General features: G+C 42.6%; 1 protein-coding gene across 1 annotated transcript in view; it reads left to right on the top strand.

Annotated features, from left to right (window-relative positions):
- Positions 1-23,310, top strand: part of Wwtr1 (WW domain containing transcription regulator 1) — a 186,991-nt gene that overhangs the window by 141,815 nt on the left and 21,866 nt on the right. Inside the window, exon 6 of the mRNA XM_019207639.2 lies at positions 20,894-21,096. Within this exon, the coding sequence (XP_019063184.2) occupies positions 20,894-21,096 (203 nt within the window). The remainder of the gene's footprint in view (positions 1-20,893; positions 21,097-23,310) is intronic.

Below are 23,310 nucleotides of genomic sequence, written 5' to 3' on the forward strand. Positions count from 1 at the left end.
TTTTTTTTTTTTTTTTTTTTTTTTTTTTTAATTTAATGGTACCAGGGATTGGACTCAAGTCCTTGTCTTGCAAAGCAGGCATGGTGCCACTGAGCTACATCCCCAGCACTTCCTCTATTCTTTAATTTGTATCTGCTCTAGAGTCACTAACCTCATCTTTCGTTCCGGTTACCATCTTTGAGATTATCCGAGAAACTATTTCTGATTTGATTTCTTTTCTAGAGCCTCATTCCTCTACTTTGTTAATTCTGCTGTTGCCACTTCAGAGAGTACAGGTGGGTGGGTTTTGAATTTTTCCATTTTATTGGCCACTGGGTTTGCCTTTGGTGAGCTGGAAGTTTGGGGTTGCATCTTGCTAAAGTGTCTTCTCATTTATTTATCCCTGGTCCTTATTTTTTAATTTAATTCCAGGGTCGAGTTTGTAAATTACTATGGCAAGTAGCTTTATTGCTAGTATTTAGAACCTTTAGGAAATGACTGCTTCTCAAAGATGTCTTCATGTGTAGCTGGCTTTTGGGTTTTGAGTCTGTTGCAACATCTTACCTCTTCATTTTATCAGGGATGAGAATTTGCTGCCTCGGATCTTTGGCACTGGCCCGTAATATTGTTTATGATCCTTAGTCTCAGTCTTGGCATTCTAGAAAGAGCAATTGATCAAAACAATTATGCCACCTTGGCTAAAGTAGTACAATCAGCGATAACAATAGCATCAAATACAACCTAGAAAATGACAAACTGTTGTAACTATTAATTTGCCACCTTTAACCATATGAACTACATTTGTGGCTATGTAACAAAATCTAAAACAAACCAGAAAATTGTATACAGTAAATACACCCTCAGTATGGTGATTTTACTCTTAGGGTAGAAAATTTGAAAGTGGTTAGGGGGAAAAATAGAGAAATAGACGAAGGGGAAGAGATTAGCAGGAAGGCTAGAGAACAAAGGGAGATTATGCAAACTTTGTGAAACTGGTGAAGACACTTCCACGGGGATGGAAGAGAAGGAAGAAATAAAAACAAGAGCAGATGACAACAACAGCAAAGAACTAGAAACAGTGTATACAATTATATAAAAAGAGGAGCAAACAAGGAAAAACAAAACAAAAACAAGAGAAGAAAAAAAAAGTCCAGTTCAAGGCATTTGTCTGCTGTCACTAGTGGGCAAAGTAGGTAGACAGAGTCCTGATCCATGTTGATTAATCTCAACAAGCTATAGATTTACAATGGGGTAGTGGGTAATCCCAGGAAGGCTGTACCTTTTGTACTGAAGTGCAGACTGGTTTCTGGCTGTTAGGCTGGAACTTGTTTTGTTCAGCCTGCAACAATCTATGTGCTTCCCACGGGTCCAAACTTGGCTCCTTGACCTCCTCCCAATTTAAACTTGGTTCTGCCTCATCTTGATGGAGCAAGCCCACAGCTGCTCTTGAGTTCCGAGCTCAGTTGTTCCCTCTCCAAGATGGCTACTGGCCAATCAACTTCTCCTGGGGGACATCTGAACTTGAATAACTTATCAGCCACAACAGTCCACTTTTTCCACTTTGTTCCACTCACAGGTTTCTCCGTGGAGGCGTCTGGGGTTGCCAGTAGTCACCGTGCACGTGCAGGTTCAAGCTGCCCCTCCTGCTCCACAAGCTGGAGTTTAGGGAGAAAGGCCCATTTGCCACCTCTTTCATTGATGTCTCTCTTCACTCTCCCCATGGACTTCAGTTCTTGCTTTGGATCTTTGCTGGGTCCCAGAGATCCTCTTCCCTTCTTCTCTCTCTTCCGTTGCTGTATTCCAGTGTCTGGACACCAAATCTTGGAGAGGCTGTTCTCTGCTGTTCACTACTCTGCCATCTTCCCAGAAGTCTCTCTTTATTTTAATGTGGAAGAATCTTTTATCTGGATCAGTGGTGCCCCCTCCTCTCTGCCACAGGGTTGTGCTAAGTTGCTCAGATGTGACTCAGATCTGCCATTCTCTGTCTTAGACTCCCAAAGTACACCTGGGTAGTATTCCTATATCTATCTTAGTGTATTAAAATTAGATAATGAGCACTTGTACATTTTCTTAATGTGAGATTTAGAAATTACAAGACCTCTTCTTTGCTAAGTATTAAGAGCCATGAAAAATGTTTGCATCCCCCCAAAATACTCTCCAAACTAATGTCCCTGAGTAGCACAATAGATGAACACTTTGTGAAGTTGTATATAGAAAGATATACAAGTAATAATACCTAGTAAATAAATGTGCCCATAATTTGACAATATATTTGAAACCAGTATAATAATGGTTATATTCTATATGAGCACAATGCAAAACTATTGTAGCATTCTTATTTTATATAGCAGACAAGATTGTTTATGCTATGATTATAATTTTAGTTTTCAGGCTCTTTTTCTTTTGGGCCAGTGTCTTGCTCTGTAATTCAGGCCATCTTTGAACTCCCTATATATCCTAGGCTTACCTCAAACTCTGTCTCAGCCTCCCCAGTGCTAGAATCACCAAGTGGCCGCCATCACACCCAGCTCCGCCTGCATATTCCTAAACCCTAGCAAAGTGCATTATGGGTCATAGGTGCACTATTTGTAGAATAAACTTATTTAGTAAATCAATATTTTTATTTTTATTTTGGTACCGGGGATCGAACTCAGATCCTTGCGCTTGCGAAGCAGGCCCCCGAACCGCTAAGCTAAATCCCCAGCCCTAAATCAATATTTTTAAATGTTAATAATAGTGATTATAGTTAGGACTTTGAATTATGGGTGACTCCCTATTTTTTCTGTACTATGATTAGATTACACACACACACACACACACACACACACACACACACACATTTTAGACTACTTTTATATTAACCTGAAGAAAAAAAGCAGGAGAACCACTTGATACCTTGAGCTTTTTATGGTGGGAGAGGAAGATGTGTTGGGACAAAGGCTTTAGGCACAGAGTGCTATATAGGGAAGCCAGAAATCCTCGGGCTTCTATAGTTGACTGAGTTGGCCTTTGACCGGCAAATCATTCATTCGTCTCTAAGACCGGTTTTTCTCCTAGTGTGGTCCAGGTCTACCAGCTGGATCTCTTTGGGCATGTGTTACACACACATCCTCAGAATGTGGCAGCCTGTTTACTCCCAGTAAACCTTCCTGGGCCACTGCTGCTGGCAGGCGCACTGCTCAGCTCCCCCTCTGAGAACCTCTGTCACAAGAGAGAGAGTGGGGCCTGAGGAAGGGGTACCATTTCCAAATGCCCTGAAGAAGTCTGAGCACCAAACCAGTCAGCTGTGGGAACCGCATGAGAATTGTGTATTTTAGCACAGGGATTACAGAATCCATTATAATAGCATGAAAACCCACTCAAACATCCAGTCTGTAACTTATCTGTAAGGAACTTGGAATATGTTCACCCGTGTTTTGACTGGACTAACTGTCTGTCTGAGATACACATTCTTTTATGGCTTCTTTTTTTGTCATTTTGGCCTCTGATGTTAGACACATAGGAACATTGGGTGACTGAGTGCTGAAGCCACATTCCAGAGAGTTCTGACCCCAACGATACCAAGGAGAGCTCGAAAAACAGGGGCCGATGTATTGTTCACGATCTAGATGACTGAAGAGTATGGTGGAAATTCACTGGGTTAGTGTGTAAACTTACATTTCCACACTTCTCACCCAGAGGGGGTCTGTGAGCCAGGAAAGGAGGTGTAAAAAATATGGCTAACTTTGTTTTAGCCCCTTCTTTGTTGGACCTCATTCATTGATTGATTCATTGATTCATTCATAATGGAGTCTCATCTCTTCGCCAAACTGTGGATCTCTGTTGGGAGTTTTAAAAATACTTTGTCAATGTTAGTACTATCTTCTGGCTGACTTCCAGCAACCCTCGGCAGCATCCCTGCTGTGGGGGATTTCACCCGGTTCCAGTTGGAGAGGTCCTGTCCAGGCCATGGGACTCTAGGAGGGCCTGTCTTTTGGCCACTTGTTCCAAACTGCTAAGTATTGAGTGACACTTAGGCACTTCCCTTTGATTCCAGGGATGCTGCCCCTGCCTGTGTGTGATCATCACCTCCCTACCCAGGTATCAACTGATTGATTCCTTCACTTCCTTTCTGGAAATCTAAATTTATTCCCTGGACATTCTGCAATTGCTGGTGGTCAGGGACAGCTGATCGTCCATGCTTTCCTCTGAATAGTTACCATGATGAAGTCAGCAAAATCATACCATCTGAGAGGCCTGGAAAACAAAAGCCCTGATATTCTTTCCTCTGAAGTGCTGAAAGAGGAAGATCACCTCCTTTTTTTCTTGGTTAAAGCAAAAATAAAAGCAGGAAAAAGTAAGATCTTAAACATACAATATTTGAGGCAGCAAGATTCAAAAACATTACCCAGCCTCCAATACCGTATAATCAGTACTTGTAAATAATGCTATTCAGAAGGGAAACAAGAGAGAGCCACTATAGTTTTACCATTCAAAATTGTGCTCACAATTTCTCATGTATTTGTCTTTTTTCAATATAAACATAAGAAACTTGGAAAATCCTCTGCCTTTTAAAATTTATTTATTTTTCTCATACTGGAGATTGAACTCGGGCCTTCTCATGGAGCTGTATACCCAGCCCAGTGTCTCACGCAGCTGCCAAGGCTGGTCTCTAATTTGGGATCCTCCAGTCTCAACCTCCCAGACTGCTGGGATTACATGTGTGCACCACCATGCCTGCCTCATGCTTTTTGATGAAATTTTTTCATTATTATTATAAAAGCAACAGAAATTTATGGCAAAAATTCAGACTTTCAGCAGGTATTCGGGAATGATATGTCTCCTTGCCTTCTCCCTCCCATATATACCACTGCTAGCAGCCTTCTGAGGTCTCCTCGAGGTCTCCTACATGCATATGTGTGCTCTGTTAGATTTATATTGCCTTAGCATATCTTAGGGAGCTTTCTAAATTAATACTGATAGATTTATTCATTACTTGTTAATAATATGTAACATTCCACTCTGTTAATGTATCACATTTAAAAAACGAATGCAGTTGTATTCCCTGATTGTTCACAAGGATTTACAATGCTGCGGTGCTCACTTTTGCACATAAATCCTTGTGTCATACGCTATTTGTGATAGGATAAGTTTTCAGAAATAGAATTCTTAGATTAGAGGATATGCATTTCAAGGCTTAATGGATGTTATTGCTTTCCTAAAAGGTTACACCAGTTTGCATTCCTACCAGTAAAGTGCTTCTTGGGCCAGGGATTGAGCTCAGCGGTGCCACCGCCTGCCTCACAAGCGCAAGGTCCCGAGTTTGGTCTCTCCGGTATCAAAAACAAAACAACAATAAAGTGCTTCTTTCCTTATACCTCTACCAGTTATAGGTATTATTAACATTTTTAGTCCTTACATTTCTGATAAGTACAAAATAGATTCACTGTTTGGTTTTTTTAAGTTATGAGTGGACCTGGACTTGCTCGCTCTACCGCATATTAATAGCTGTCCAATTGTTTTCTTTCTTCCCTTTTTCCTATTTATGTATTTGTTTGTTTGTTTATTTTTGAGACAGAGTCTTGCTGTGTCATTTAGGCTGGGCTTGAACTCTGTTTAGCAAATGCTGCCCTCAAACTCACGGCGATCCTCCTCCCTCAGCTTCTCCAGTGTTGGGATTACTGGTGTGCACCTCCACACTGGACAATTGTTTTGTCTGAATTTATTTAACCAATGATACCATCATTTACTTAGACACTTCTTCTATCGAGGAACATGGAGATTGAGTCCACTGTTCAATCATTATAGATAATGCTACAATATGTATTTCTCACCCCCACCCCCACCCTTTGTACTGAGGATTAAACTCAGGACCTGGGCACAGCACCACTGAGCCGCATCCTTAGCCCTATTCTTTTGGGTTTTTTTGGGGAGGTTGTTTTTGTTTTTGTTTTTGGTACTGGGAATCAAACTCAGGACTTTGTGCTTGCAAGGCCCTATTCTTACATCTGTCTTTGATTTTTTTTTTTTCCTCTTTTTTCTAGTTTCTTTGGGATATTTGTGAATAAAGTAGAAAAAAATCTTTTAAAAAATACAATTTTGACACAGTTTGCTTTTATGACACCAAACATGGAGTTGTCTGAAGAGCCACTGTCAGAGAGGGAGTGTGTTTGGGGTGCTTACTTTCTTTTTTAAAAGATGATTTAAGATTGCCACAAGTGTACTGTAAACCAGGCACCTGGCTTTCCCAGTGGCTGTTCTCAACTTGTCTGTCCATATGCTTTTGACTAAGCCATAAATGGAAGTTTCATTGGGAGGTGTTTTGCTTTCCAGTCCATGTCATGCATTTCATTCCATATTATTTTCGTCTTTTTCCTTTGCAGTATTCTGTTTCTCAGACACCAGTGAAGAGTGAATTGTGAGTTTTGAGTTTTGCCAGGATTTAAATATTTGCAGAGCTGGAAAGAAATAAAGTAGGAAAAAGAAAAGAAAAGCGAATGTGACTGATTCAGTCCTGGCTCCCAAGACTTTGATTTAGCTGCTTCAGAGCTCTCACTTCAAATATCAACAAAAATATTCTTCTGTTTCCACTGCTGTCTACAAGCATAGGACCCGAATTAGAGAATTACAAATTCTAGCCAAATGCAAGTGGATCATTCCGTCTTAACAAAGAAATGTCCAGGGGCTCCATTCTGGGTGTTTCTGGACACCTTCTTTGTGTCACTTTGCATTATTTTTCTGTTGCTACTGCCTGTGATATCTCAGAGAACTCCTAGTCCTTTGGCAAACTGTCTTCTCACATCCCCAGCAAGTCTAGTTTGCTTCTGCTTCCTCTCTTTGTGTCTGGTTTCCTTTCAAGTGCACGATGTGTTTTTCCTGTGATCTGAGGAAACCTCAGGGTCACGGTACATTAAAATAGGATGGCTTTGGCCGGAGACATTCCTCATTTCGTATGCTCACATGGTCCTCCTTTCATGCTCCACCCTGCCTTTCTTGGTTTCTTTCTCCTCCTATCAAGAAGGCCCAAGAGGATTTGTGTCCTCAGCTCTGACTCTGCGGATTGAGGGCCTTTTACTCCACATCTTGAGCTATAAAATCAACCTGTTGGTGTCCCCTGTTGCTCCTCAGATTAGCTGTAGTTTCCTGTCCCTGTGGGGCAGCTGTCCACTTCGGAAAGACCTTGCCACCTAGTCCTGTAGGGCCACTCTTTGTCCTATCTTCCTAAACTCTCTTTAAAACAATGGAAATTACAGTTGGGGTTGGGGCTGGGGGTGGGAGGAATGGTGGTGTGAGGTATCAGCGTAAGGTAGCACAGCCAGGATTCAGTCCCTTCCAAACCCTAGACAGTTGTTTATTGCAACCATTGTTTAATAGGGGTTTCTTCAATCATCATTAATGCTCCAGAACGATGGCCTGAATGTGATAGTTTCTAGGGTTCTTGCCAGGGAGAATTCTCGAGTTCTACGGAACTTGAAGTATGTGTTATACAGGTTTTGTTTTAAAATGTTTTTAAGTATAGTTCAAGGAATTCCTGTATATCTTTTGCCCATATTTTCTTAGTTGTTTATACTTTGTTTACAGACCTACATTTGCTTATTTCTATCACTATGTGTACTTCTTTTTTCTTGAAGCATTTTAGATGAAATTCAAGAGATCATGCTCTTTTATTCCTAAATATTTCATATTATATTTTCTTGCTGGGCATGGCGGCACATGCCCAGCACTTGGGAAGTAGAGGCATGAGGATTGCCATGAGTTTGAGGCCAACCTAGGATACATAATGAGTTCAAGGCCAGGCTGAACTAGACAGAGAAACCCAGTCTTTAAAAAAAAAAGACATTTTTACACAAGCAGAGTACAGGACTCAAGAATTTAACATTAGTACAATACTGTTATCTAATACTCAGCCCATATTTGGAAATCTTTATTTGTCCCAGTAATGTTTTTTGTTTCTAGTCCAGGATCTAACTGAAGATCATGCATTTTATTTATTTATTTTGGTACAGGGGATTGAACTCAGGACCTTGCACTTGTGAGGCAGGTGGCAGAACCACTGAGCTAAATCCCCAGCCCTAAGCATTACATTTAGTTATCCCTTATTTTGAATTTTGCTCACTCTGTCTCTCATTTTCTCTCATGCTGGGGTTACATCCTCAGCCCCAAGACAACATTCTTTTAACCTGAAATGATTCCTTGGCCCATGAGTTTTGAACCTTGAAATTTGAAGATTGTAGACTTGTTATTTTGTAGATCTTTCTCTTCCTCTCCCTGTCTCTTTCTCCTTTACCCCCCACCTCCTTTCCTTCTTTCCCCAGAGCATTTGGACTGAGCTACATCCCCAGCCCTATTTATTTATTTTTTTAATCAGAAAGCATCTTGCTAAGTGATTCTTCTGCCTTACTTTCCCAGAGTGCTGAATTAACAGATGTACACTGCCATGCCTGGCCTAGACTATTCTTCAACTTGGATTTGCCTGGCATTTCCTCCTGATTTAGACTTAGGTCATGCATTTTGGGGAGGAATACCCCAGAAGTGATGTTATGTGCTTCTTGTGTCTTCTCAGGAGATGTTCAGGGTTGACTCATCCCAGTGTTGGACATATTCGCTCTGATCACTTGGTTAGAGAAGGAAGGGCACAGTTTGTTTGAGTCAAGTGGTTCCTCTAATGGATATATTCAGTAAAGATAATGACATACGAGGAAAAGCTTTCTGGTCTACCAAGTCTCTATAAGGTTTAGCCTGAAGTCGTACAGATCCTTCCCCTTAGAATCACTAGCAAGTGACCATTTCCATCTTGCTCATTTAAGCTGTACACATCATCTATTTGACAAACAGTATAACTGTGTGGCTGTGTACATAGTTTAAAATTGAAACTCTTGTGCTTCTGTCCACTTATTCCCCATCTTGTCTTGTATAAACTGTAATAATCAAAAGAATTAAAATAAATAATTAAGTTGGAGTAAAGAGATTGTGAATGAGAGAACTATAGGGCCCGGGAGAAGACTGCGTACTATTGTGCCCTGTGTGTCTTCTGGGAGCACTGACAGCCTGAGCCCTGGGGTTTGCAGGGTTCTTGCAATGAGGACACTATGTTCATAGATGGGTGTCAGATCACTTAGGAGGTCACTGCTGCTACGGTACTGAGAGAAATGCAGCTTTTCCTTATAAGGAGACTTGAGCTGTCATTTCTCATGGGTCATTGAGGCACTGTGACCTGGGAGGCAGTGGCTACAAAGAATGTCAGCACTGAACACCAGTCCTGACCCTGGGTGATGGCTTGGTCTCCGCACCGGATGGTAATTGTTGAAGACGAAACAAGTGTATGTCACATGCCCAGTTTAATTCAAGAATAACATTAGGAAAATGCAGAGTTATAGTTCTTTTGTTGTGTATTTTGCTGTTACGAACAAAACTCTTCTTTGGCACACCCTACCAAATCAAATTTAGAGTAACAGGCTTTTGTTTTGCTTTGCTTGGGACCAGAATCTTCTTGTGTAAATCTTTAAAAGCAGATCTGCTTTGGTTTCTGCTTCCTCCCACCCCTGCCCAAACCTTACTCTTTTTCTGCCCAAAGGTGGCTATGAGCCACTCCACAGGGCTGAGGGAGCCGTTCAGAGACCCTGATTCTAACCAGTGGCACTTTCCTTCATGCTGCCTAACTTTACCGTGTACCCCAGAATCTCTCCGTCTCTGCGCATTTTGTTTCAGTTTTTAATTTGACCATAACATTATGAGATAGCCCAGCAGTTTCCTGTGTAGTCCAAGCAATGTGCTGGAAGGAGGAGTTCTCTGCCTCACTGGAAGAGGCCAACTACAGTGCTCCCCACAGCCAGCCAGGGTCGTGAGACCTGCTTCCTTCTTCTTCTCCTCTGCCACATGGGCATTTTTTTGTACAAGTACCTGAAGCTCACAAGCCAGCACTTTACCCACCCTAAGACCTGTGCGCTTGCTGTCCCTTGCCCTAGGAGTCCTCCACCCTGATTTTCAGGCCCAGATTGTTTAAGATCACACATTTTTCAAAGAGGTCTTCCTTACCTTCCCTACTCAACACATCTACTCGTTTGTTTGCTCAAAGCTCATTCTGCTGAAATTACACTCTGAGTTTGCTTTTGTATGTCTTTAGTAATTCCTGAGGGGCAGGGACCTTGCCGTCTTGCCCACCACTGTCTCTAGTATCGAATATGGGGGGAATGAATAGTTCAGAGGGTAGTGGAGCACTTGAAAGAAAAATATCAGTGTAGTTCTATCACCCACATATCCCCACTAGTAATATTCTGAGACTCTTTTATTTCACGGGCAATTAACTTTGAGGGAATCACTAGAAATCCTATAAGATCTATGGGGATAGTCCTCAATGAAATGTGTGCATCTATAAATTCTCAAAATTTGGTACAGAGTTTTACCAGAGCCCTTCGTCCCACTACTCTTGGTTAACTCTTGTTTACGTCATTCTGAGTGGTCTTGGTCCAGTGCAAAACACCTACATGGCTTTATCATCTTTGTTCATCTGATTGCTGGAAAATAGCACTGAATTTGCATTTCTGTGAATCCTTGTGAAGAGGATCATTTTCCACGTTTGATTACTAATCGCAAGTTCTCTCTTAAATCCTTTGACTGGCTCTCTCTTGAAGTCTTTGTGTCTAATGTAGGACCTCTTTAAGTGACAAAAATGTTTACTGAAATGGACTATTGTAGACAGAAAACAGATTAAAAGCTAGCAGCTCTCGCTGGAAATTTTTCCTCTGCTCCTTGTGGAACACAGCTGTAGATTCATTTTCTGTTATTTAGTTTGGGTTACCATGCTTTGCACCTGGACTAGTTTTAAAATCGTTCAGCAAATCTAACCAATAAAAAGCTACCATAAACTCTCTCCCAACTAATGAAAATAAATGCATGAATCAGAGTTTCCATTTCCTGCCGGGATAAAAGTATACCTATTGTGTGAAGATAATGTAATAGTTTTGGATATGCTGCTGTAGAGTGGCCATAGAATTAAATTTGGTATCACAAAGATAATTTTGTGAAGCAGCGCTTTTTTTCCAAGTTAGGTCACTGTTTGCTAAGTTTACTTGCTCCATAGGATGTGCTTCCTGCCGCAGGATTTCCTCCTGCCCCCTATTTTTCTTCTGGTTTTTTGAGAAAGCCTCACTGTGCAGTCCAGATTGGCCTGGAACTCACTGTGTAGCCCAGCCTGGCCTAACTCAATCCTCGTGCTTTACTCTCTCAAGTCCTGGGTTGTAGGTGTATGCCTCTGTTCCTGGCCTCAGTCCACTTTTGATAAGTCTTGAGATAGACCTGTAATCAGATGGAATCAGGGTAGTACATTCTGCTGCTATTTTATTTTTATTTATTACTATTATTATTATTATTGTTGTTGATTTTTTGAGACAGGGTCTTGCTATGTAGTTGAGTCTGACCTGGAACTCACTATGTAGCCCAGGCTGCTCTCAAACTCACAGCAGTCCTCCTGCCTCAGCCTCCCCAGTGCTGGGATTATAGGCGAGGGCCACCATGCCCGGCTCTGCTACTGTTTTAGATGGAAGAGAGGTGGTTCTTTACAGTGCAGAATCCAGAAGGAGCTAGGAATGGTGGTGTATGTCTGTAATCCCAGCACTTAGAAGGCTGAGGCAGGAAGATTGCCACAAGTTCGAGGCCAGTTTGAGAAACAGTGAGTTCAAGGCCAGCCTAAACTACACAGGGAAACTGTCTCACCCCCCCCATAAATTTGTGGGGGGGGGTCTAGATTTTTCTGGATCTATTATAACAAGGGGAACCTATGTCTAGATCCTTGAAATGTCAGTAAACTATACATTCTGGGTAATGTATTTATTAGGAAAGCATATAAACTGGTGTTATAGGCATTTTAACCTTTACATCTAGCGGAACAGTTGGCCAGTTACTTGCACACTGATTTTTTGGATCCAGTTAATGTTTGCATGGGCAGACAAGAAGAAAAAAATACAAGAAGATCATTTCTTTCGGTGTTAAGAATGTAAAGTTTCTGCTGTGCATGGTGGTGCATGCTTATAATCATAGCACTCAGGAGGAGAGGCAGAAGGACTGCCAGGAGTTCAAGAGCAGCCTGGACTACATAGTGAGACCCTGTCTCAAAACAAAACAAAAATTCAAAGTTTCCAGAGAGATACATGCAGGTTGGGCTTAGGAGTCTAAAACTAGACGGGTTTGGGGCGTTTGGAGGACCGGCACCCATCTTTCAGGCTTTGGAGCACCTGGAAGTGGTTTTAAGGATTCAAACAGGCTCAGGACACGGTCCCAGAGCTCCAAGCCTTATCAACCAAGCCGCCTGAGAAATTTCCTTATGGCTATTCTCACCCGGGGTTGGAATAAAGGCTTCAGTGTGAAGTTGGGATAGTGCAATTTCTTGGTTTAATACTTTACAGATTTTTGGAACCAAACACACCCTGAAGTGAAAAGCTGCTTTTTTTTTTTGCTGACCTTGTTGGACAGCTAATACTGTTTCTGGGAAATAAGAGAAACAAGCGGCTTATTGTTGGCAGGGGCTGAGAGAGACACAAGGAGGGTAAAAGGCGCGTCTGCATCCCTTTTTTCCCTTCATGTATCGTGACTGAGTCAAGGCTGGACTGCGGCTGGCTTTCCTTTCTACCTCTGGTAGACATGTGTTTTCCATCAGACAGGGCTGCGAGACACCTGAGGCTGGCCAGTTTGTGAGTTAAGCCACGGACAGCCCACAAACAGAGGAGAAGTCCTGCAGCTGCACCCAGGCCCTCTTCATGCTGCAACATATTAAAAACACGGTGTGGTGGGGTCTGCACATAAGTCAGAAATGACTCACACCTGCATGTTGTATGTTTCTAATTGGGGACCGTCATTCCCAAAGCCACCGTGGCCAGAAGGACTTAGAGGTGGTGAACAGTCCTGTAGTGGACTGTTTGTCTCGCTAAAGGCTCTGAAGGTTCTCCACCTCTGGTCTAGATCGTCTGATGTCTTCATCTCCCTGTATGGCCCTCCTGAAATGTAACTTTTCAAAGTTTCTCTTTTGTTCAGGACGGGGGAATTAAGGGAACAAACATGTTTTGTAAAATCAGGTCACACAAACGGGTGCGATCCATATGTTGGCTTCCTATCTCTTTAAAAGCAATAACTTAATTAATCTGCATTAGAGTTCTTCACGAGATGACAAAAAGGAAAGCAGTTATCCTTGTCACCAAGTTTAACGTAGCACCTTCAATGTTCTCTGAGTAGCCTACGTGTGTCCATGGGCTGTGCATGTGACGTGCGCTGAGTTATTTCACCTTCTAAGTTTCTTCATCTCTAAAATGAGAATTGGTCGGAATCATTGGTTTTAAAGTGTGTCTGTCCCAAGGCCCGTGCCAAACCTCAGGGGATGCGAGTAGCAGCTAAGCCCAGTTAGTGTCTCATTTCCAAAAGCTGTGCTGGTTCCATGTACTTAAATTTATTTAAAATTTCAGCGCGACAGTAGTTGAGAAATGCCTGTAGGAAAAGCAGAGTAGAAGTAAGCCCAACAGAATTTAGAGAAGACAGGCAAAGGGGCTGACATTTAACTGCTCCCTTCCGGGCTGGCCCTAGCACAAGCTGTTGAGTGAGTCTCGGGACACAGAGGCAGTCTCTCCTTCAAGCCAGAGATGGGGCTGTGGAGGAAGACCCTACTACTAGTTGAGAGGCACAGGTCTGAATGGACTCCAGAGCTCATTCAGCCCAAACTGTCATGGTGACATCACATAGGATATGTACACGGCCCCTACCTGTAATGTGGGAACTCTGAGGGGTTTGTGAGCCATTAATAATGAAGCAGAACCAAATGAAATGAACACCCAGGACGCAGCTAGCTATCCTTGGAAGTAAAGAGGAAGCAGCAACTAGAATCTAGTACTCATGAAATGCTCAGCTAGAAAACCACAAGGTAATGAATGGTTAACATGTGTCCTCAAGAGAAAGAGTTGATTAGGCTGGAGTTGTAGCTTAGTGGCAGAGCCCCAGCCAAGCAAGTGTGAGGCCCTGGGTTCAATCCCTAGAACCACTAAAACAAACAGAACGAACGAGTTCCCAGGAGGATGTGCTAGTGCCTGTGTGCTATTAATTACACCATTCTAGGAGGCAGAGTTATGAGGATCACAAGTTCTAACCCAGCCTAAGTGACTTAGGGAGACCCTGTCTTAAAACAAATAAAAAGTGGGGTGGGCCTAGGAATATAGCTCAGCATGAAGGACCAGTCCCAGGCTGGTGGGGGGGGGGTCCAGTTTGTCCCTCTTTTCTTTCCTTCTACCCTGTGCTGGTGAATAAATCCAGGCCTTGCACATGCCAGGCAAGCACTGTGCTACTGAGCTGTATCCTCAGCCCCATTATTATGTTTGTTTGAAAAAAAAAGTTTCTATAGTTAGCGTCTTTAAATGAACCCAATGTTTTGTTACCAGTTTCTGGCCCATAACTCTATAGCTTGTGGGCAATGTGTTTAGGGCCTCCTGTGTGCTCCAGCATGAAAATTGTCTTCTGTTGTCATAAGGAAGAAAGATCCGCATTGCTGGGCTGGTTCTGAGGGAATAAGGAGACACTGACTTCTTCCTAGGGCTTGTTGACAAAGAGCCCCACCCCAGGCCTCAGAAGGACTTCAGAATTAATGCGAGTTGCGGAAGAGAAGAGCTCAGAGTCTGTTAGGAGAGCTTCACTTGAGACGAATGGCTCCATCTGTATCTAACAGGAAAGGTTTTCCTGACGTTCACACAATCAGATGTGCATTTGCTAGTGATAAAACACAGCATCCTAAGTCGTGCTTGATTTCCTTAAAATGTTACAGGGCAAGTGGATGTATACATTTTCCTGCTGTGATTATTTAATGGTAATGTATCCATTAATGTAGGTGTCTGCAAAACGGGGCAGACACCTAGTTATGAGGGAGGACATACTGTCCACTACTCTGGGTCGCCTGACCTTAATTAAAAATATTGAATGGCTGTTTTAACCATCACCTCCTCTTTTTAAGAGAACACATTAGGTATAAGGACAAATTTGGAATCTGCTGCTATGACTTAGCCTTAGGGCTGGGTCAGTCAGGGGTATAGGTCATCCCAGTTTCTAGGGACGACACTCATGGAACTAGCACTGCAAACCCTGTGTCCTGGGAACCTGGGACAATCAACAGGGACCTCAGTTTCAGCATCTTTAGAAGGAAGCAAAGAATGAGATGGCAGGAAAGCTTTTAAATTTCAGTTGTCCACCATTCCAGAGAACTGCGGCTCCCCTCCTGTGGTGTGTTTAGGTTTCTGAGAGGTGTTTCTGATGTGTTGTATCAAACTTCTTAGCCTCAACATTTAAGCTAAACACCTATTCCAAGGAGAATGTTTCCTGGATTGCAAATCAAATGTATTATCCAGTGTGTGTCTTTGCTTGTTGCCTATTTATTTATTTGCAGGAAACCATTCAGATTCTCACAATGAGCCAGCTTCTTCCTCATTTCACTGTTGGAGGGAGATGTTAGAGGAGGTTATGTGTTGTTTTATCGTAGAAGACTTTGTTTTTTGAACGCCATGTTTAGATTATTTTAAACATAGAACTTAAAGATTTCGCTCATTGCCTATGAAAACTAGTATGCTATTAAGCCATCTGTGAAATTTTCTGTTAATCGATTTTGCTAATGTAGAATTTCAGCAGATTTTTAAATTTTTATTTATTTACAAAAAAAAAAAAAACAAAGTCTTGCTACATAGTGCAGACCAGCCTGAACTGACTCTGGAGCCCAGGCTGGCCTCAAACTCATGATCCTCCTGCCTCAGGCTCCCGAGTACTGAGGTTATAGGCATGTGATCCCAGGCCCAGGTAAATTTCAGTACATATGCTTGCAATCTTGTATACAGTACTTCTCATATTCCCTGGTTTCTATTTTTGTTTTTGAGAATGTATCTCACTATGTTGCCCAGCCTGACCTTGAACGGGGCTCAGATAATCTTCCTGCCACAGCCTTCCTAAGTAGCTGGAGCTACAGGCACACTGGCTTAACTGGCTTTGTGTTGTGTTTTGTTTTAGTGTTCTTTTGCTTTGTATCTTGCTCATCGGGCCCTAACTCTAGGCATGTGAAACTATTTGTTCAATGTCTACTTGCTCCTGTATTCTTCCTCTGATTTTGAGGTCGGAGTAGCTATTTAGTAAATTTGAAAAAAAAACAAAAACAAACACTAGCTGGGCATGGTGATGGCATATGCCTGTAATCTTAGCACTCTGGGAGGCCAAGGCAGGAGGAGCAAACAACAGCTGGGCAACTTAGTGAGATGCTCTGTCTTTTAAAAAAAAGGTGCTGGAGAAGAAGCTCAGTGTGAAGGCCCTGCGTTTAGAATCCCGGTACTGCAAAAAAAGCACAGAGTGGGACTTAATGTTAATTCATACTTTAATTCAGTATTCTGCCAAAATATCTGCAAAGTTGCAGTAGATCAGCATTTCTTAGTATTCCTACTTCAAGTTTGAGAAGCTTTGCACTTTTGCCTCCCTCTCAGAAAGCACTCTTTGCACAGTGTGCTGTATTAAGGGCTCTGAGAAATCCTGCAGTAAAATAAATTCTTGTAACTACTTAGCTGAAAGTTTCACAGTCTTGTTTGACAATGGAACACATCTGGACACAATGCTTTTTCTTTTCTCTTTTAGCTTAATGTGTTTACTTCCATAAAATACATTATAGACTGTATTTTGTTTTGAATATTATATCTATTTTTATATCCTCTGTGAAAACTACAGTGACTGTTGAAGATACAGTGTTGAGCACATTGTGCTTGCGAGGCAGGAGGCGGAACCACTGAGCTAGATCCTTGGCCCTTGATAGAATATTTTTAGGTAAGGTCCATACTTTATTTAATAGATTTCTTTAGTTTTTACCTAATGTCTTTTCTGTCTCCCGGTCCCATTTCTAATATTTCACTACATTTACCAGTCACGTTTGCCTTAGGCTCTTTCTGTCTGAGGCATACTGCTTAGGTATTTTGTAAGATTCCCCTTCATTGGCATTTGTCTGATTTTTCTCTTATGATGAGACTTAAAAATGAGTTATGAGGAGAACATTAGAAAGTTAAAAAAGAAAAACAAATGACCATTTCCATCCCATCACAGCAAGGTTATGTACTCTCATCGAATCTCTCCACTGTTAGTGATAGCCTTCAGCACTGGGCTAGGGCAGTACTTTTCAGATTTCTCCACAATAAAGTTGAGTCCTCCTATACCCTTCGGAATGAAGTCATTCTTTGCAGTTATGTCCGTTGTCCCTTTCAGGACTGTGTGTCTTTGTAAAATGAGTTGGAATTCCTCTGTACCAGTGATTTGTCTCCTCTCCCAGTCGTTTATGTGTTCAGTCATTTATTTATAGTAATTTGGATGCTGTGGATATACTTTTATTAAACTGCTGAGCCTCTGTGAGCCATGTGTGAACCTGTCCCTTACTAACAGAGCAGAAGGGAAGCAAGTACCCAGAGGAGGACTTCTCACAGGGCTTGGGGAAGGGCTCACCCAGTCGGTTAAATGGAATCGTGCCTCTGACATGTTGACAAAACCACAAGCTCTCTTCAAAATGCCAGCCATAGGGACACCTCTGCGAAGAAGTTTGTTGTAGAGGAGAGAAGCTGAGACTGATGAGTTACACAGCTAGAGCTGCTAGGTGTTCCTCTTTGCTCTTCTAGACGCAAATGGAAATTGGGAAGGACTTGAAGGGAGCGAAGTAATGTCTGTGTTTTTTGAGGGGTTAGGTGTGACTTCTGGCCTTTGGAGAACTGGTTGTCTTTTCTGTGATCTTCTCAGAGCCAGCCCTGTGCAGGCCTGTGATGGTTTCGTAGTTAAGCCTAACCTTATGGTTTTGTTTTGCATGCTTGGTGTGTGTGTGTGTGACCAAAACCTATTTTAAAAATGAGGGAAGCAAGCCCAGGACACAGAAGAGCAAGCTGCTGAACCTCTCTGAGGCCAAGAAAACGTTTGTCAAACATTCCAGGAGAGGAGCCGAGCAGCCGACGCCCTGGCCTCCCTCTGTGTCTGCAGCTCCTGGAAGCGGGAAGCTGCCAAAGAACTTTCTCTGCGAGCTGTCTCTCTCTGTTGCCTGGTGCTGCAAAAAAGCAGAAGTTCGGAAGCAAAAGTCTTTATCTTTTTAATGTTTGCTCTTTATAAAGCCAGTGATGCACACGCTTAGAACTCAATCCAGAATTCTCCCTGGCCTTGAACAGGTTCCACTCTTAGTGCTTTGTGGAAGTGACCAAGTATGTTTGCCAGAATGGCTCCACGGACACATTTGTGTGTGTTGTTTAGGCCCATGTACCAGAGGGTTGTGTCTGTCCATTGTGAATAACTCCCACCACCACCACCACCCCCATTCTCACTTTGATGCTTGCCTTATCGGGCACAGTTATTGGATCACAAGAGTCTCTGTATCTCAGATGCTGTGGAGTTTGCTTTTCTTGTTTTCTTTTATATCAAACATTACCAATCAAGGGTATAGTTTTATCTGCTACCTTCCTCGTAAGCACAAGGTCGTAAGTTCGATCCCCAGCACCCGCCCCCAGTACAGTTTTGTCCATCTCCAAACAGAAGAGAAAATCAGTTTAAAAAAAAAAAGAGATGCAAAAGATAAATGGGATCTAAATTTAAATTCCAACTTAGTTGGAAGCATTTTGGGGAGGATGTTCCAGCTTTAGTTTTGGTGAATTCTTGCTTCACGAAGACGTTTTCTGTTTGGGTTATTCCTCCCCGTGAGGACCATCGGACAGCTGCCTTCCTGTGTGAGGCAGTTTGTGGCAGTCTTCCCTTAGTCCAGTTTGGCCTCGGATAACTGGATTTGATACTCTTTGGGATATTCTCCTCCTCTTCCCTCAACGGAAGGGTTGTTTTCTCCCCACAGTGTTCCCTACGGGGAGTGTTTTGGTCATGACAAATGCAGACGCTTTGTCTTTTCGTGCTTTCCTGGGGATCTCGTGTCTGCCCTGGGCCTCCTGTGCCCCCATTGTCTCTCCTTGCCCCCTCCTCCAAAAAAGCCCTGGTTTTGAAGAAACGAAGTTCTTGCATTCCCCTCACAGGGTTCAGTAACAGCTGGAAATTCAGCAGCCAGGACGGAGCAGAGCGGTGAGTGGAATTGTGGGCACCTGAGGGAGTGAGGGCACCTGGCTTCTAGAACGCTGACCATTTTACGGCCTTGATCAAGTTCCTCCTCATCTCTTTGCTTTCCTTATCCCCACAAAGAGGATTGTACCAAGTTCCATTGTGATGATCTTGATCGTATTCTGAGCCTTATTGGTTGCTTTTGGAGCAATTTGAGTTACCGTCTTTCATTACAACAAGAAAACATCAAGTTTGATTCCTATAGGGCCATGTTTTTTGATTTTGTTTTATGGGTTTTTTCTTTTCTTTTCATTTTGTTTTACATAAATAATCAGTGCGTGGAAAACCAGGTGTGGTGGTACATGCTGTAATCCCAGCTACCCGTCACACAAGCAGTTGTCAGGTCTGAAAAAACCTTGTCAGGTCAGGGCCTTTGCCAGTCTCCACAGAGAAATATAACCTAAATAAGTGACGTCTTCACTGAAGCAAGAATGAATCAAAACTGAAGCTGGAACTCAGCTGGGAGGTTGAGCGGGAGAGTCCTAGTTCAAGACCAGGCTGGGCCATTTAGTTAGACCTCAGAGTAAAAAATGGGCTAAGGATGTAGCCCCTGAGTTCAATCCCCTGGTACAGGGATGGGAGCATGTAGGAAAACTTCAAACAGTGCAGAACAGAAGAGAAAGATCTCTCATTTCTGACACTTGCCTCTGCAGTGGTACCGTGGTTAGCTCTTTCCAGGTGGACCCTTCTAAAGAAAGCTGCTGTGAATGTGTAATGTGCCTTTTCTTTTCTAACCACAAACTATAGCATGCTCAAACCTACGCTTCTGTTTCTTGAGGTTTTGCTCTAAGGTCAGGCTTCCCTAGCAGTACCTGTACCTCATTCTTTCGAATTATTATGTGGAATGTCTCTGACTGGATGCACATCATCTCCCATTGGTGGTAAGATTATTTTTAGTCTTTTGTTATTATTTAAAAAAAAAAACAAAAACACTGGGGTGAACAGCCTCTTATCCTGTGGTGAATATGCTCTGTTGATGTATGCTTTATTTTTTAAAACAAAGCCATTGTCTAAATTTTACTCTCCCAGAATCTACAGTTAATAACCTGAGATGTTTAGTCTAATTGGTCAAATCTAAATTATGTGGAAGATACCAGCAGCTCCGCCATAACTTGCTGTGAATGTCTCTTGTAAGGGCTGATGTTTTGAAGACCAGTTAGGGCACGGTTTGGGAAGAACTCTCCTCATGGTTTTTTGTTTGTTTGTTTGTTTGTTTGTTTGTTTGCTTGTGGTTTTTTTTGTTTGTCTGTTTGTCTTTAATTCAGGCTGGCTTTGAACTCACTATGTAGCCTAGGCTGGCCTCGAACTCTTGGCAGTCCTCCTGCCTCAGCCTCTCAAGTACTGGTATTTCAGGCATGCACCACACCCAGCTATCCTTCCTCCAGATGTCCTGGTGAAACTCTCTCATAAGTTGTGATAACCTTTGTGGAATTTGGTTATTTTTTGCACTGTTGTTCTATGTAAGTCTTAAAATGTTTTCTAGGGCCCCAGAACTGTAGTTCAGTGGTAGAGCACCCACATAGCGTGTGCAAGGCCCTGTGTTTGATCCCCAGCACAGTGTCAGCAAAAGAGGTATAACAAGATTTCTAACAGAGCACAAAAGCCAAGACTAGGTGAGTCAGGAGGGGCCTCTGGTATCTGTGCTCCCGTGATTCGAATTAAGGTAACGATTATTTGAACAGTAATGATTAATAGGAAAGTACTTTGGAAGGAATCTCAGGAATCTATACTCCAAAGGATGAAGTATTTTGATGGTGTCTTTGTGATGAAGTGTAGTAGGCCCCATCATTTATCTCCCGGGTATTCTTGCTCCCTGCAGTGATCAATCACCAACATCAGCAGCAGATGGCACCCAGCACCCTGAGCCCGCAGAATCACCCTGCTCAGAACCCGTCAGCAGGGCTCATGAGTCTGCCCAATGCGCTCACCACTCAGCAGCAGCAGCAGCAGAAACTGCGGCTCCAGAGGATCCAGATGGAGAGAGAGAGGATCAGAATGCGCCAAGAGGAGCTCATGCGGCAGGTAGGGCCTTCCCTGAGGGAGCTCTGTAGCCTTTGGTAGCTGCTTGCCTGCGGATCAAACCTTCCTCTAGAAGCACTGCAACTAGAGGCCCAAAGCTCTACTCTAAGCCTCGTGATTGGAGTCTAGTTTCTTTTCCCTGCATTCTGCCTGCACTGTTTTCAGAGCCATAGTCCTTAATACTTCAAGGACTTCATTAGATTAGCATGGCTGCCTTTGGATTTCACTGCTTGTGTTTAGAGAGACAGAAACGAGAAAGTAGGGGTAAAGAACAAGTCCAGTTATCTACTACCACATAGCAGATTATCCCAAAACTTAGTGGCTGGGAGCAGCCATTTCATAATGTTGTATAATTCTGTTTCTCAAGAGTTTGGAAAGAGCCCAGTTGGGTTATCCTGCTCTCGGTGACACTGACTGAGGTCACTTAGCGGTAGTAAAGCTGGTAGGGAAGCTCCAAGGATGGTTTCCACTAAGTGTGTGGCACCATGGCGAGAGTTGCTGGAAGACTGAGCTTAGCTGAGATGAAGGCCTGGACATCCACCTGTGGTCTCAATAGCATGGAAGTCTCCAAGAAGCAGCACGTACCGCATGGCAGCAGAGAAAACCGTGAAGAGGACATGAATCTACCAGTCTCTCGTCATGGAGTCACTTTTGCCCTGTTTTCTTGGTCATTGCCGTCACATTACAGCAGATAGCAAAGGGCATGTTTCATGGAAGCCATGGCAAACCATCTGCAGCCCTTTTTGGTCTACTACGGAGCATGAAAGAAAGAGAATACTGAAGGGAGAGTGAGACAGGAAAATGTTTGTGCATGGGCCTAGTTCGAGCGTGCGGCGAACCTGTTGTACGTTCATGTGTCCTCTCAGTCAAACAGAACATTGCTGTGCGTCCTGTGTCCAGCTCAGCCTGCGCTGTGAAAGTGATTTAACAGAACCCATTATTTTCTCCCTGCTTTGGTGGCTTGGCCTGTAGAAGAGTACAGTTCATTCTTCTGTGTTGCTAAACTAATACAGCACATGTTTGCAGGTCTCATTTTCTGGCTACATTTTGAGGGAAAAAGCTTTTGTTTATTTTCTAACTCTTTAGATGCTCTTATGATTCGTGTGAAGCATGACAACTTTCTTCTGCTACTTTAAAGAAATAAGTGCGCAGCCGGGGGTTTAGCTCAGCGGTTCGGTGGCCTGCCTTGCAAGCACAAGGACCCGAGTTCAATCCCGAGTACCAAAAAAGAAAAATAAGTGGGCTTAACTATTCCAAAGATCTCTCTGGGAGGGGGATGCTAGGCATGTTAGGATGAATAGTTTTTTTTCTTCAGGTATGTCGTCTACTTTAAAAATATACTAAAACTTCCTTAAATGAGTAATGCATTTATCATCAAATAAGTTGTCTATACGGTGTGAGGCCTAAAGGACTGCACGTGATAAATTAAAATTATTTCTTAGACATTCCCTTTGAAAATAAGAGAAACAAAGATAAACTTTTTTGCTTAGCTGAACTTTCTTCCAAATTCCCTCCAAATTGAGAAAGACAGCTTTATAAGGTAAAGCTGTGCCTTTTACCCTGAGAATTTATCCTTGAACTTTCATGGTTATTTCAGGGTAACAGTTGTTTATACTCTTTTAGATATACAAGATCATGTTTCTGGCAGGAAATAGTTATATTATTGTTTTCTGGTTTGGGGTAATAATTCTATTTGGAATAAAGTTTTTATTCTATAATATAATGTGGATTACACAGAATTAGAATACTATTTATAAGTTCTCAAACTTTGAGTTTTATATTTAAACAAGCTTTAATGAGGGTGTGTGTGTGTGTGTGTGTGTGTGTGTGTTTGGGGTGGGGAGAGAGAGAGAGAGCGAGACTCTTCTGAAAAGAACGGCTTGTTTTCCGTTTTTGCCTACTTGTATGTTTCTTTTTCCCTGGCCCCACCTCCTTCTTTCTCACAGAAAGTATTTCTGAAAAGGGGTGGGGGAAAGTACCCTGGATTTTTTCCTACTGTCCAATTGTAGATGCCTTTGAACTACAAGATAATATTAATGGTTCATATTACGGACTTGCCAACCAAGCCCCTTAATGCTGATTCCTGGAGGCCGAGGAACTTGGAGGATTTTGCTATATTGTAGTATGCACCCTCCCACCCCTGCCCTGTAGAACAGCAGGGATAATAGGCCGTCTGTGTGTGTGTGTGTGTGTGTGTGTGTGTGTGTGTGTGTGTGT

Source organism: Fukomys damarensis, unplaced genomic scaffold (genome assembly GCF_012274545.1).
Source record: "Fukomys damarensis isolate Sample0158 unplaced genomic scaffold, DMR_v1.0_HiC HiC_scaffold_37, whole genome shotgun sequence".
Lineage (NCBI taxonomy): Eukaryota > Metazoa > Chordata > Mammalia > Rodentia > Bathyergidae > Fukomys > Fukomys damarensis.